The sequence below is a fragment of the Halichoerus grypus genome, chromosome 4, assembly GCF_964656455.1.
Source record: "Halichoerus grypus chromosome 4, mHalGry1.hap1.1, whole genome shotgun sequence".
Taxonomy (NCBI): domain Eukaryota; kingdom Metazoa; phylum Chordata; class Mammalia; order Carnivora; family Phocidae; genus Halichoerus; species Halichoerus grypus.
In genome coordinates this window covers 18,023,347-18,036,774 of record NC_135715.1, presented here as the reverse complement: position 1 = coordinate 18,036,774, position 13,428 = coordinate 18,023,347, and the positions used below count along the sequence as shown (strand labels likewise).

Below are 13,428 nucleotides of genomic sequence, written 5' to 3'. Positions count from 1 at the left end.
AAATGATCCCATTAAATGTAGGATGAATGAATCTATTAAAAAAATTTAACTGTCTATCCAATTAAAATGTGTCTCACCATTACACCTACCCTTCTCCTTTCCCTGGTGTTCATTTGTTAGTAAATTGCTTGTCCTGTTCCTATTTGCCATGTAGGATAGTGGAGGCCGTGAAGTTCTCTAGACCAGACCTCTGCTTTGTGATTTATCTCAAGTCACTCTGACCTTGAGATTCTTTGTCAATGGTGCTTCAATACATTATCCAGAGAATATATTCTTTGTGAGTGATGATATAAAATGTCAATTAAAAACAAAAATAAATTCAGGGAAATATTAGCCATCTGCTCTTCTAAGTTCTCCAAGGCTACATTTTTCACCAAGTCAGATAACCAAGTCCCAGTAGAAATGCCTACTCAGAACTAAAATATAACATCACACAGGTAACTCTTAACAAAGATTCATATAAAAAAGAATCATGTGTACTTAACACCTTTGACGTTTTTGAAATTGCTACTGAAGATAGTTGTGGTTGTATTGCTCATCGTCTGTTCCTTAAAGACTCCAGTGCTGTGCTTGAGAGTTTAGAGATACTCAGCTGCTGACATTTGCAGATACTACTTTCATTAGCTAATTGAAACCTATTTGAATCGTAAGCTTCCTTTTGACCTTCACCATCAAGAGGCTTAGGGCTGAGTTTTAGACTGCAGTGCAGTGTCTCTTTCCTGGGTCTCCTTATATAATTGTCATCTGCCTCCCTTCATTATTCTGTCATTGTGCCCTTGCTTTATAGTGTGTGCGCCTTTTATTATTTTAAGCTGTCTCAAAGGCTTTTCTGGAAATATACAGTACATGGGTGCAAAATGATGAAATAAACATACCTCTTCATTTGTTTTAAAACATGGTTCAGTTGGACTAGATGACTTCTAAGGTCCTTCCCAGCTTTAAATTTATGTTACTGTCACTAAAGACAGACAACAAATCTATTAGACTATAGGCCAAGAGATGAATGCCAAGTACTATATTCCTGGTACAGGTGTATTTCTTTTTGAAATCAGAGTGCTAGATTCAGCAACTTGCTAAGGACTCTCACAGTCTTACAGTGATAAGACATGAGAGCTAAATAAAAAAAAAAAACAAAAACCAAAAAACAAAAAGATCTCAGTTAAAATATCTTTTCGCTCTTAAGCATCAACAAAAAATAGAGAGAAAAGAGAAGAGCTTAAATATTTCTTTTGAGGCATTTATACAGATTCAAACAACAAGTTTAGCTTCATGAGTGTAGCTAATTTAATGAAATTCGTTGCATTTGAATATTGTCACAGTCTTATTACAACATTAGCATTAAGCGTGATTAAAATTTATTCTTTGTGCCTATATGGGTCCCCAGAGCATCAGCTGTCAACACCTTCATAATAAACTAGCCCATGGTAGCTTTCAGGGAACTTTGACATTCAGAGCAGGTGGTTGGGCCACTGCTTTAGAGGAGAACAAATCACATTTTAAGATATATTTCCTGTTTGTATGAATTTAGAACACAAGAAATTATCAATAGCATTGTTTACTTTTGCTAGTATGATGAAAGTCATTTAAAATACAGGAAGTGCTAGATACTATGGACTGAAAATTTCCAAAGCTGATCAAAATATTTTCCTTAAGGGCGACTGAGTTACGATGAGAAAACCCAAGCTATAATTAAGAGATGTGTTTGTGAAATATAAATATTATTTTATAGTAAATAAAATTTCCCTAGAAATTTTATTGGATCATGGATCATGGATCATGGATCATGGATCATGACTTCAAGGAAAGAGGTTTATATGTAAAGTCTATTGATTATTTGATGTTCAAGGGGAAATTTGTTATCACACAAGTGGCTTCCAATTTCTTTACATTACTCTGTGTAGTGGGTGAAGATGGTGGCCCTAGGAAACCAGTACACTCTGAAGTTCAGAGGTTCTTTCTCTCTGATTTTATTATGCTACCTATTGGTAAGAATTACCTAGCAGTTTCATTTGGATGGTATGTTGGTAGTCTTAGAATTATTGTACCTTGCCCCTAATTTTAAAGTATTTATGATGCAGTTGGTAGTTTTATATTTGCAATTTAATTAATGTTGTCATCAATTACATATAAAACAAAACTGTCTAAGATGCTGGGAACCTTTAGGATTTAGTAATGTCTAATCAAAGGTTGTTAAATGAAAGTTATACCCCAAATAATTTTGAGTGCTTTTGGGATCCAAATAGTATTTATTAGTATTCAGATAATAGTTATCCCTTGAATAATATTTTACTTTCATATAATGATATCAAATAGTGAAGTGAGACAGAAAATCAGTGCAAAATGATAATTATCAATTATCATAAATCCATGAAAGAGAGCCCATATCTTACTAAGAAGAATTTAATTTTGAATGTGTGCTTGGAAAATAGATGTTAGTATAGCATTTCATAACTCATATAACAGTATGTGCAATTGATGATAGCTAGAACTGATCATTTTATTTTATTTTAGAGATTTTATTCATTTGAAGGAGAGAGAGAGCAGAGAGAGAGAGCAAGCCTGAGCACATGAGCGGTGGGGAGGGGCAAAGGAAGAGGGAGAAGCAGACTCCTGCTGAGCAAGGAGCCCAATGCGGGGCTCAATCCTAGGACCCTGAGATCATGACCTGACCCAAAGGCAGACGCTTAACTGACTGAGCCACCCAGGCGCCGCAGAACTGATCATTTTAAATTCGACAGTTACTTTGAAGAAAATGAGAGTAATTATTTATAAAACAAACCATTATTATTATTTGCTTTGAATTTTAATTTTTAATTTTTAATTTATTTTATTTTGTTTATTTTTTAAGTAGACTCCATGACCAGTGTGGAGCCTGTCATGGGGCTTGAACTCATAACCCTGAGATCAAGACCTGAGCTGAGATCAAAAGTCAGATGCTTAGGGCGCCTGGGTGGCTTAGTCGGTTAAGCATCTGCCTTCTGCTCAGGTCATGATTTCAGGGTCCTGGGATTGAGCCCCGCATTGGGCACCTTGCTCAGCAGGGAGTCTGCTCCCTCTGCTCTTCCCCCCTGCTCTGATATCTCCCTCTTCCTCTCTCGATCTCTCTCTCAAATAAAAAAGTAAAATCTTAAAAAAAAAAAAGTCAGGTGCTTAGCCCACTGAACCGCCCAGGTGCCCCTGCTTTGAATTTTTAATTCAAAAACTTAAAACTATAAAAACAGAGCTTTTGCTATACTTAAGGTATTTATTGTTTCTTGGTAAGATTAAGGAAGGGTTAGGAGAAATGAAATAATTTAAGGAATGTACTATTTTTTTTACATAGGGGTAAGTTTACTTTTAATGCAATTTTTATTAGGTAGTCAACGTTTGTTGAAATGAGAGCCTCCTAAACACCACTGATTTTTATAGTCATTAGTTTTTCATGTGGAAATATCATTTTTCAGGTTCACCCAGCTGCTTATCTTACAAAATATCTTGAAACAGCTTACTTGTGATTCACCTGGCTAAACTGACAAGCACCGATACATGCCTTGCCAATCAAAGAGTTAGGGTGAAGATTGATTAATAGCCTATCTTTAATTAGGTCCTGTTTTTTAACTCTTTCTAAACATGTTCATATTTTATTTATTGTAGGGATCTAAACATTCTCTGTTGGCTACTAAACGAAGAATGACCTTGCCTTATTAAAATAATGTTAATGAGTGTTATCCATAAGATATCACAAATACAATCTCTGCAGCAGGAAATTAGTTATCTATAAATAATAATAATAAACGCTGTAATAAGGTCTCTATTACTTCTCTTTATTTTGACTTCATTATTTAAGTTCAGAAACCTAGATCTCAAATTTAGACATTATTTATCTATAATTATAAAGCCAAATAAATAGTGGAGATTAACTTAAAAATAGTTTAAGAGTCCACAATTGAAGTGTAGATAGTGCAGTCACAAAAGGTTTAATCATTTTGAATTGATTCTACAGATGTCTCCATTCTTTAAATCCCCTGTAAGCCGCTTACCTACCATGAAAGCTTATCCCCAGAAACCTGGCACATAAAATCAATCATATGACTTCTTTGGGTTCTGAGATTTCGAAGATTAAGACCTTCGCTGTGGAAGAGAAGTGCTATATAGAAGCTGCATGTACACAGAGCCACACTCGGTAGTGGTATCCAGTGTCACCCAAATGTTTGGGGCAAATTTACACACACAAATACCTGTGGTACTTTCACGTTTGCTGCCAGAGCTAGGAAGGGAGACCCAGAAATGGTTTGAAGGAAAATTTGTTGTTGAAGAAGAGGTTTGTTGATGAATACATAATAGTGTTCTTCCCAGACCTTTTTACCCAAGATAGCAACATCTTTGCCAGAGCCGAAGACACTCCAGTGTTTTGCCTTCTAGAATTTAGGAGACCCAAAACTCTGGAAATTCAAGGAATTTTAATATACAGTCACCTAGCCAAGTCATACAAAAAAATAATAGGCAAACAAACAAACCATTTATTAGTACTACTATTACTATTACCATCACCACCAGCACCAACGTGGTCCCCGTTCTCACTCTTTTAACTTCTAACAAAGATGGTAATGATGGTAAAAAAGAGAAATCCTCTGATCAGATGTTTTCCTCATTTCGCATTAATTTTGAAGTTCCTTTATCCTGTCCCAGTGAGGTTATCAAAGGCTTCTAAGACAGACCACTTTAAGGGTTTTGTAATAAATTCCAGGGTCAGATTCCAGATATTTTTTTCTATCTGAAATTGTCTGTGCATCAAAATACCATACTTTTGATGTGAATCTGAAACAAATTCTACTGCATTCTAAATAAAATGAAATTAATATCAACTAGTAGGGCATGACATGAGTTTCCAATAAGAAATGTTGGTAAAGTCAGGAGAAATGACTTCCTAATGATATACTGTGTGTAGATTTATTAGCACTTCTTTTTAATATTTCATATGTTGAACACAAAGAGAATTGGAATCTTGTTAATCATCATTTTAAAACATCTTTGTAGAACGTAAATATATCCGTGCTTGCCTTTTTTCCATACTAATGAAAAGCAAGTTGTACTTGGGGAGTGAGTATTCCTATTAAAGCGCTGTCATCTATTACCAGACCTGCTTAGAAGAAATAAGCACAGATGGTGGGTCTATTACTTCTCTAACAAAAAATGTGCCTCTTTTTTTTTGGTGTGTGTTTTATTCCCTTCTTCTAGTTGAAATGCAAGCAATTTTTCAAGTCAAGAAACCTCTGTAGGGATCCTTGAAATGTTTTATCCATTACTTGTACATTTAGAAGGAAAACGTGATTAGTGATTTATTAAAATTTCATAATAAGAAGCTCAAAAAGTGTTAGAAAAATTTTTATTTCATTAAGAAACCATATATTTTGCATGCAAAGTAAAGGCTGCAGGGAGTAAGTTTTTATATCAAACCAGGATCCTAAATTACTCATTTAGTGATGACAAAACCATTTAGCCCACGTTAAAAATACCAGTGTGGATGTTTTATTTATACATGGTTCAATGAAAATTTGTCTGTTGTATACATATTAAGAAAAAGAGCAGAAGGAGTTTAATAATGTAAGTGTTTTATTTGGGTTGAAAATACATGCATACAATGAAATATTCAAATCTTAACTGTACAATTCAATCTTTTTTTTTTTTTTACACAAAATGAGAATTCTTGTGTAACCAGCACCCAAATCAAGGAACGTATTACTAGAGCCCCAGAAATCCACTTCAGCCTTCTAGACAGTATCTCCTAGAGTAGTACTTATGGTGATTTAGAACATTGATTTACTGTTAAACTTTTATAGATGGGGTCATAGTGCATGTTCTATACCTTGCTTCTTTCATTCAGCATTTAGCTTATAAGATATTACATATAGTTATAATTCATTCATTCTCATTGCTGTATAGTATATTATTATATAAATATACTCCCATTTATTTTCCCATCTTAATGCTTATGGACATTGGGGTTATGTCCAATTTGGGGCTATTTTGAGTAATACTTCCCTGAGCATTCTTATACCTGTCTTTTGGTAGACATTGTTGAGTATATCCCCAGGACCATGGGATTGTTAGCTTTAGTATACATGTCAAATAGTGGTTTATATCAGTTTACACACCCATCCACAAAGAGCGAGGGCTCCAACTGGTCCGTGTCCATGCCAACACTTGGTATCATCTGTCTTTTTCATTTAAACTCTTCTGGTGTGTATGTACCACTGTTGCATTGTAGTTCTTAACTTTATGAAAACAGAAAAGAAAAACTTACTTTTAAAAATTGTATTTCACTTGAAGTATCTTAAATGCCCTGCTGCAGTGTTTTTCCTTATTTAAATAATATGTAAGAATAGTGATACTGAACTCCTGAATAATACACTAGTTTCGAATGAGATTCTTGATCAGTTGTAATTGTGATAAAATTTATCTGTGTTATCAACTGTGATAGTTAAGAATAAAAATGTGAAATTCTTCAGATTAATATGACATGACATTCCCGCATCTTGAAAGTAAGTTCATGGTCTGTACATAAACCAAGATGCAACCAAAGTAATAGTTTACAACTGACCCTTGAAGGATGTGGGGGTTAGGGGCATAGTCAAAAATCAACGTATGACTTTTGACTCTCCCGAAACTACAAATAGCCTACTGCTGACCAGAAGTCTTACCGATAACAGTCGATTAGCACGTATTTTGTGTGTTATATGTATTACATACTATATTCTTAGAATAAAGTAAGTAGAGAAAATACATAAAATGTTATCAAGAAAATAACTAGAAAGAGAAAATACATTTATAGTACTGTATTTATTGAAAAAAAAATCCATGTATAAGTAGACCCAGAGAGTTCAAACCTGTATTGTGTAAGGTTTTACTGTATTTAAGATTAAGTGATGAGACTAAATTTCCATTGCTCATATTATATCTGTGTTTCTAGAGAAATAGGAAAATCTTATAGCAAACTTGCACTCTATTAGTTTCTTTTCACCCCTCCAGCAAGCATAACTTCCCTCTTTAGCTGGTAATATACAACTGTTCATTGCGATTTTTGAAGAAAATAGTACATCCTTTTCTTTCTTTTTTTTTTTCTTTTTTTTATTTTTTTAAAGATTTTATTTATTTATTTGACAGAGAGAGACACAGCGAGAGAGGGAACACAAGCAGGGGGAGTGGGAGAGGGAGAAGCAGGCTTCCCGCCGAGCCGGGAGCCCGATGCGGGGCTCGATCCCAGGACCCTGGGATCATGACCTGAGCCGAAGGCAGACGCTTAACGACTGAGCTACCCAGGTGCCCCAGTACATCCTTTTCTAATTATGAGTAGTAAAACATTTGAAAATGCTGTAGTTACAGAAAAAAAGAAAGGATTACAAAAAGAAGAAAAACACTTTGCACAAAACTAATTGTATCTCTAGTTTATATTAGTTGGTTTCAGGAGTTTTCATTAATAATTATTGAGTGATTATATTTTGGAGCTCATGTTCCCTGGATTCATACCCTTGCTGCACACTTAACAAGCTGTTGCATTAGGAAAGTTACTGAACATATTCACATCCTAGATCCCCAATCTGTAGAGTGGGAATCCTTATAATATAAATATTATATGATGTATTAATCTGGATTCTCCAAGAAGCAGATGTGAAAAAGGGATTAAACACAAGAGGGTTTTATTAAGGGAGATGCCTATCCAAGCAAATGGGGTGGAAACTGAGTAAGGCTGGAAAAGCTGTTAGTCACGAAGCATGCGTGACCCAGAGTGCAGGGAAGGGGTAAGAAGTTTGAGTGGAAGTATCAAGCATGATGTGCAGCCCAAGGAAAGGTTAGCAAGGGTTTCAGGGATTCCTGAGACAAACTTAGCTATCAGAGGAACCCTCTGTCTTCCTGTGATGGCTCTGCATTAATAGCCCTGCTGAACACAGTCATTGGTTGGGGACAGGTGCAGAAATAGATTTCAGAGCAAAACAGCAGGTACTCTTAGTCAATTAAACTTGTTGTACTTTGAGGTCTATAGGCACATGCTCATGGCCACAACAAATGATTATCATGTAGATAAATTGACAAACTCCAATGAAAGTATCTAAAACAATGCCTGAATCATAAACATGGATTTGTCCATTTATGTATTCATAATATTCATCATTATTAATAATAAACACATTAATAAAGGAGCCACATGTGCAATCTGCTTGAAATATTTGGAAGAAAAATACAATAGTGCTACAGAGGAGTTAAGAGAAGCTTAATATTTATAGTTTACTTAATTCCTCTTAAGTAAAAAATATTATTACATATCAATAGATTTGTGTAATTGATTTCCTTCTACTAATAGTTATTGGTATATATTGCCAAATCCCTAATGTATACTGGAATACCTAACTCTATACCCCTTTATTTCTGCCTTAAGAAGCGGGTTTAAGGTTGTTTTAAAAATTTTAAAAAAAGATTTATTAATATCATTATTTTTGTCATATGCAATTGATATTATCAATATAAAAAAGTTGCATCATTTAATTGGAAGGATCTAGCTAGTAATTGTTTGATCCACTTGTATAAATTAGTCACTGGGTGTGCAAAATTTGGGGAGGAATTGGATATTCATTAAAACTTCTTGTATCTGGCCATATTCTCAACAGTGGAACCTCCTTTCATCTTTTCAAAGAGCTTCCATTGCTGTAGAAAATCCAGAGGGTTCATGTGAATAGCTGTGATACTCTGCTCAAATAGAGGGAAGAAATATTACATTAAACATAATATGAAAATGCTTGCTGGAAATTCTCTGAGGCCACTTTATTATGACTTCTGTTTGAACAAACAGATTACTCAGAGGAGAGTCTTAAATGGAGAGAGTATGGAATGTTCAGGGCATGGCCTCCTATCTCTTACTTTTCCCTATTTGTACTCTTTGTAATTAGAAACCTAGCTATTCTTCCCTGTGTGTGTTATTCATATGCCTTTGCCATTTCTCCGGCTGGGATGTCATCCTTTGCTCTGGAGTTTACATTAACTATACCATCTAAGACCTGTTCTTCCCGTAATACTTCAAGGGCTAACACAAGCAATAACTTCTTTAATTTTTCCCCAAGTGTCTTAGTCCAGATGGACTTCTCCATATGTTCAGTGTTTACTACCCATGTTATCCCTAACCTCTCACATGGCATATACCGTTCCTTCTAGCTATTCCCATAACATACTGAACCTCTCCTTCATTCCTAGGATTGTGACTGATGAATCTAAATTGTCATTTTGGGAAGATAGTAATTTACAATGACTTTAACCACCTATGAAGTCACCCTATTACATACAACATGATTTACTAGACCCTTGTTTAGATAAATGTTGGTGAAAGATTGTGTTTTTGTCTGCTTGCAAAATATTTTGCCAGTTTTAGTTGTTTATTTATAATGTTCATAATTTTGACTTTTATAGTCCAGTATGTAAAAAAAAATAGTATTGGGACTCATTTATATACCGTATACGATGAATTAAATTGACCCAGGTAATATGGATTCAGACATATGTGTAATTCAGCAAGACCTGGTAACAAAGTGGGATGTATATTAGCTTTCTTTAGTATATTGATAAGTAGTATTAAAACATAGTTAATTTTTGGTTGGGTCTTTTGAGAGAAAAACATTAGAATAGTTTATATTTCCATGGTAAGCATCTTACTAAAATAATGTCGCAGCTGGGCCAGGGCCTGTTCCAAGAAAAAAAGCATTGTTGTACACTCTTAAAAGAGTAAGATTCTGAGCTCAGGTGTATTCAAATGGTTATGGCAGATAATATTCTGATCAGATTACTAAATTCTCTATCTTCCACTTTTCACTTTGTTAGCTATACTCAGCGTGTGGTTGGAAATGGAATCAAAGCCCAATCTGGAAATCCCGAAGTCAAAGTCAGAGGAACTGATCCCGTGATAAATCAAATTATTGATAAACTGAAGCACGTTATTCAGGTAAGTGCTGATACTCTATTTATTGGTATAATCAATGGTAAATAATAAGTATTTGCTTTCCATTACATGTGATAAATCTATTAATCCTATCTGATGGTCCTACCTAAATGTGAGTATTGGAATAAATTATTTGTATTGAGATTTTAGAAATATTTTGTTGAGCAATTTTCATACAGAGTCAATGTACAGTAGTATTTTATTTTATTTTATTTATTTTTTTAAAGATTTTATTTATTCATGAGAGACACAGAGAGAGAGAGGCAGAGGCAGAGGGAGATGCAGGCTTCCCAAGGAGCAGGGAGCCTGATGCGGGACTCGATCCCAGGACCCCGGGATCATGACCTGAGCCGAAGGCAGACGCCTAACCATCTGAGCCACCCAGGCGCCCAAACAGTAGTATTTTAATGGAGGGCGCTCCGTATCTGTGAAACGTAGCCATAGCCTCAGCATCTCAAGGTATAGTGAAAATCGTAGCATAAGCTTCATCCCTGATGAATGAGCTTTAGACATGGGGACTGCCGTGACAATTAGAAAAAAAAACAACAACCATAGAAGACACTGGAGTCACTTTGCAGGCAACTCTCTGAGCCTTGCTGTGAAGGGTTTTGCTCCACTTTCAATAAATGTTAAGTCATAAATGGATAATATGCATTTTTGTATTTATTTCCTGTATCACCTTTTACATGTTATCTTATAATCTACCTAATGACTGTTTATGAAATACTTCTGTTATATCTTTAATAATCTGTAATCAAGTATGTATTACTGTTTTTAATATATAGCATATGAAGCATGTCAATTTCTATCAAAAGAGCATTTCACTGAATAATCTTTTTTTTTTTTTTTAAAGATTTTATTTATTTATTTGACAGAGAGAGAGACAGCGAGAGGGGGAACACAAGCAGGGGGAGTGGGAGAGGGAGAAGCAGGCTTCCCGCCGAGCAGGGAGCCCGATGTGGGGCTCGATCCCAGGACCCTGGGATCATGACCTGAGCCGAAGGCAGACGCTTAACGACTGAGCCACCCAGGCGCCCTGAATAATCTTTTAATTAGAATCAAATATTATATTACATGCTGTAATGGCCATCCTCCATTCTTCATCTATTGGAGTTTGGGGTAAGAAGGACTATATTTTAGGTATTCGTTTTTTTATAACAATTTATCTATGCATATATTCTCATTTTTTCTAAGTAAAACCTTGGATGGTTTCTTATTTCTGATATTCTATGTCAGAAACTATACCTAAGCATTGTATCGAGTGTTTATAAATATTAAAATATTGTAGGGGTGCCTGGGTGGCTCAGTAGTAGGTTAAGCATCCAAATCGATTTTGGCTCAGGACATGATCTCAGGGTCATGAGATCGAGCCCCATGTGGGTCTCTTCACTGGGCATGGAGCCTGCTTGGGATTCTCTCTCTCCCTCTCCCTCTTCTCACCACTCTTCCCCTTGCTCACAGGCATTCTCTCTCTCTAAAAAAAAAAAAAAAAAAATCTAGAGTCATTGGTATGCTTTTCATAGTTGTTTTGCAAAACTTAAGTTTATGTAGGGCCAGTTCTTAGGATTCCATTTTTATGAAAGTCTGTATCTTTATCAAAGAAAATGTAAACAGGGGCACTATGTCCAATACCATAGATCTCTCCCTTCCAGGAAGCAATAATGGTTACTTTGCTTATTCTATGACTGGTGCATTGGGAAAACAGAGCTTTCACCCTGGATGGCAGAACCAAGTAAGTTCCATTGAGAAAAGTGTAAGAGAAAAATGGTGTCCTGACTACTAGTGCGTTAAACCTCATAGCCTCTAGTGAGTTAAACCAATTCTCTCAGAGAGATATATCCCAGGTAAAGTAAGTAGGTGCCTTATGCTGCCAGTAGGTCAAGCGCTCTAACATTTCTTGAACCTGAGTGGAACTGGGATTGTGTCAGGAGCTGAAGTGACCCTGAAGGAGGCATCAGAGTGAGCAGTATGAATTAGACCACAGTCTGGGGCAGAATGGCTGAGATCAGGTTGGAGATCTGTTGTTCTCAGAAGCAGTGATATTAAGCCCATCAGTAAATGTCACTCAGGCATTTAGAAGAAGGAGGTCACTCTTCCTGTCCAATTTTTGGAACCTTGATTTTCCATAATAAGAAAAACAAAGAAGACATCCAGGTGAAATTCATCTTGACTCAGAAACTAACGGGGATTCAGAAGGACTTAGGATATTACTTTAATTCTTGAATTTCCAGTGGCTCAATAAACAATCTATTAGGAACTCAACACATAAGAGGCTCTGCAACAGAGATTTGTGTGCAGGAGATTTTTGGCAGGGTGCCTTTGCAATCAATGAAGGACTGGAGGAAGTAGCACTGTAGAGAGAGAGAGAGCGAGAGAGTGCAATTGTAGTAATAATGGAAGCTTCTTCTGAGTCCAGTAGGAACTCTGCAGCTAGGATGGCCCTTTCCAGTTGGCCTGAACTGAAACAAGGAGGTGTGGGTTATTGGACCAGTAATTGGATGAGGGCTACTAGGGTGGAGGCAGGGGAGTGTTAACTCAGCTCTGAGTTACCAGCAGCCAACAATATTACCTGCAGCTGGAGGAACAAATATCTTATTCTAGCTGGCACCTCATAGCTTCATGCATTGTAACATGGTATAATAAGGTATGCAGATCTAGACTATTCAGGAACTCTAGTGCACATTGATCATAAAATCAAAAGAGCTTTAATATGAATCAGTTCCTTTCCTTGAGATAAAATCTTAGTGGTCTCCAAAGGGGGCTAAACATTCCCCCAGAAAGGGCATAAACCAATCGACTGGAGGGCTGGAAGGAACAATAGAACTTCAGTGTCTATTTATTCTGTCTCATTATGTTAATGTATTTGGTTGTAGGAAAGTGTATAAAATATGTAACAGCGCAATGGCACATGTGTTTAGGGTAGAAATACATAAATTCACATATCAAGTAGGTGTGTGTTCAAACTTTATGGAATATATACATGATGAAAGTTGGTGGAAACCTTGTTATAGGTAATGAGGATGGAGCTGCTATATAGGAATGAGTCCACAGATATAAGAAAACTATATTCACAAAGAAATAAGTAGATAGTCAAAATATAAAGGTTTATAAAAGCTCTTAGGAAGAGGGTTCACTGATATGTTGCCCATCCAGCATAACATCACTGTCTTCTTGTTTCATAGGTTTTAAAGCCATATCCTTTTCAAGATGGCAGAGGGAAATAATCCCACTTTTTTTTTTTTTTTAGCTCTTGTGTTAAATTGAGTCCCATTCTTTCATCTTTATATTAGTGTGCAGATCTCCAATTATTCATGCTTAAGTTTTGTTCTAGGACTATAAGAGACTATGATATAAAATGTTACCTTTGAGGTCTATCTTTTAAAGTCTATAGGATAAAGATTGAAACTTAGGTTTTTAGAGAAGATAGCAGAAAGTCATTTTATACAGGTGTCATGAAAATATTCACC

At 35.8% G+C, this 13,428-nt stretch overlaps 1 protein-coding gene across 9 annotated transcripts in view; it reads left to right on the top strand.

Moving 5' to 3' along the window:
* The window catches only part of GPC5 (glypican 5), a 1,368,657-nt gene that overhangs the window by 435,784 nt on the left and 919,445 nt on the right, over window positions 1–13,428 (top strand). For all 9 annotated transcript variants that reach the window (XR_013446907.1, XR_013446906.1, XM_078070199.1 and 6 more), the window contains exon 6: window positions 9,844–9,964. Coding sequence is in view for 7 of the 9 variants with exons in the window: in XM_078070199.1 (XP_077926325.1) it covers window positions 9,844–9,964 (121 nt within the window). In the remaining 2 variants the exon portion in view is untranslated. The remainder of the gene's footprint in view (window positions 1–9,843; window positions 9,965–13,428) is intronic.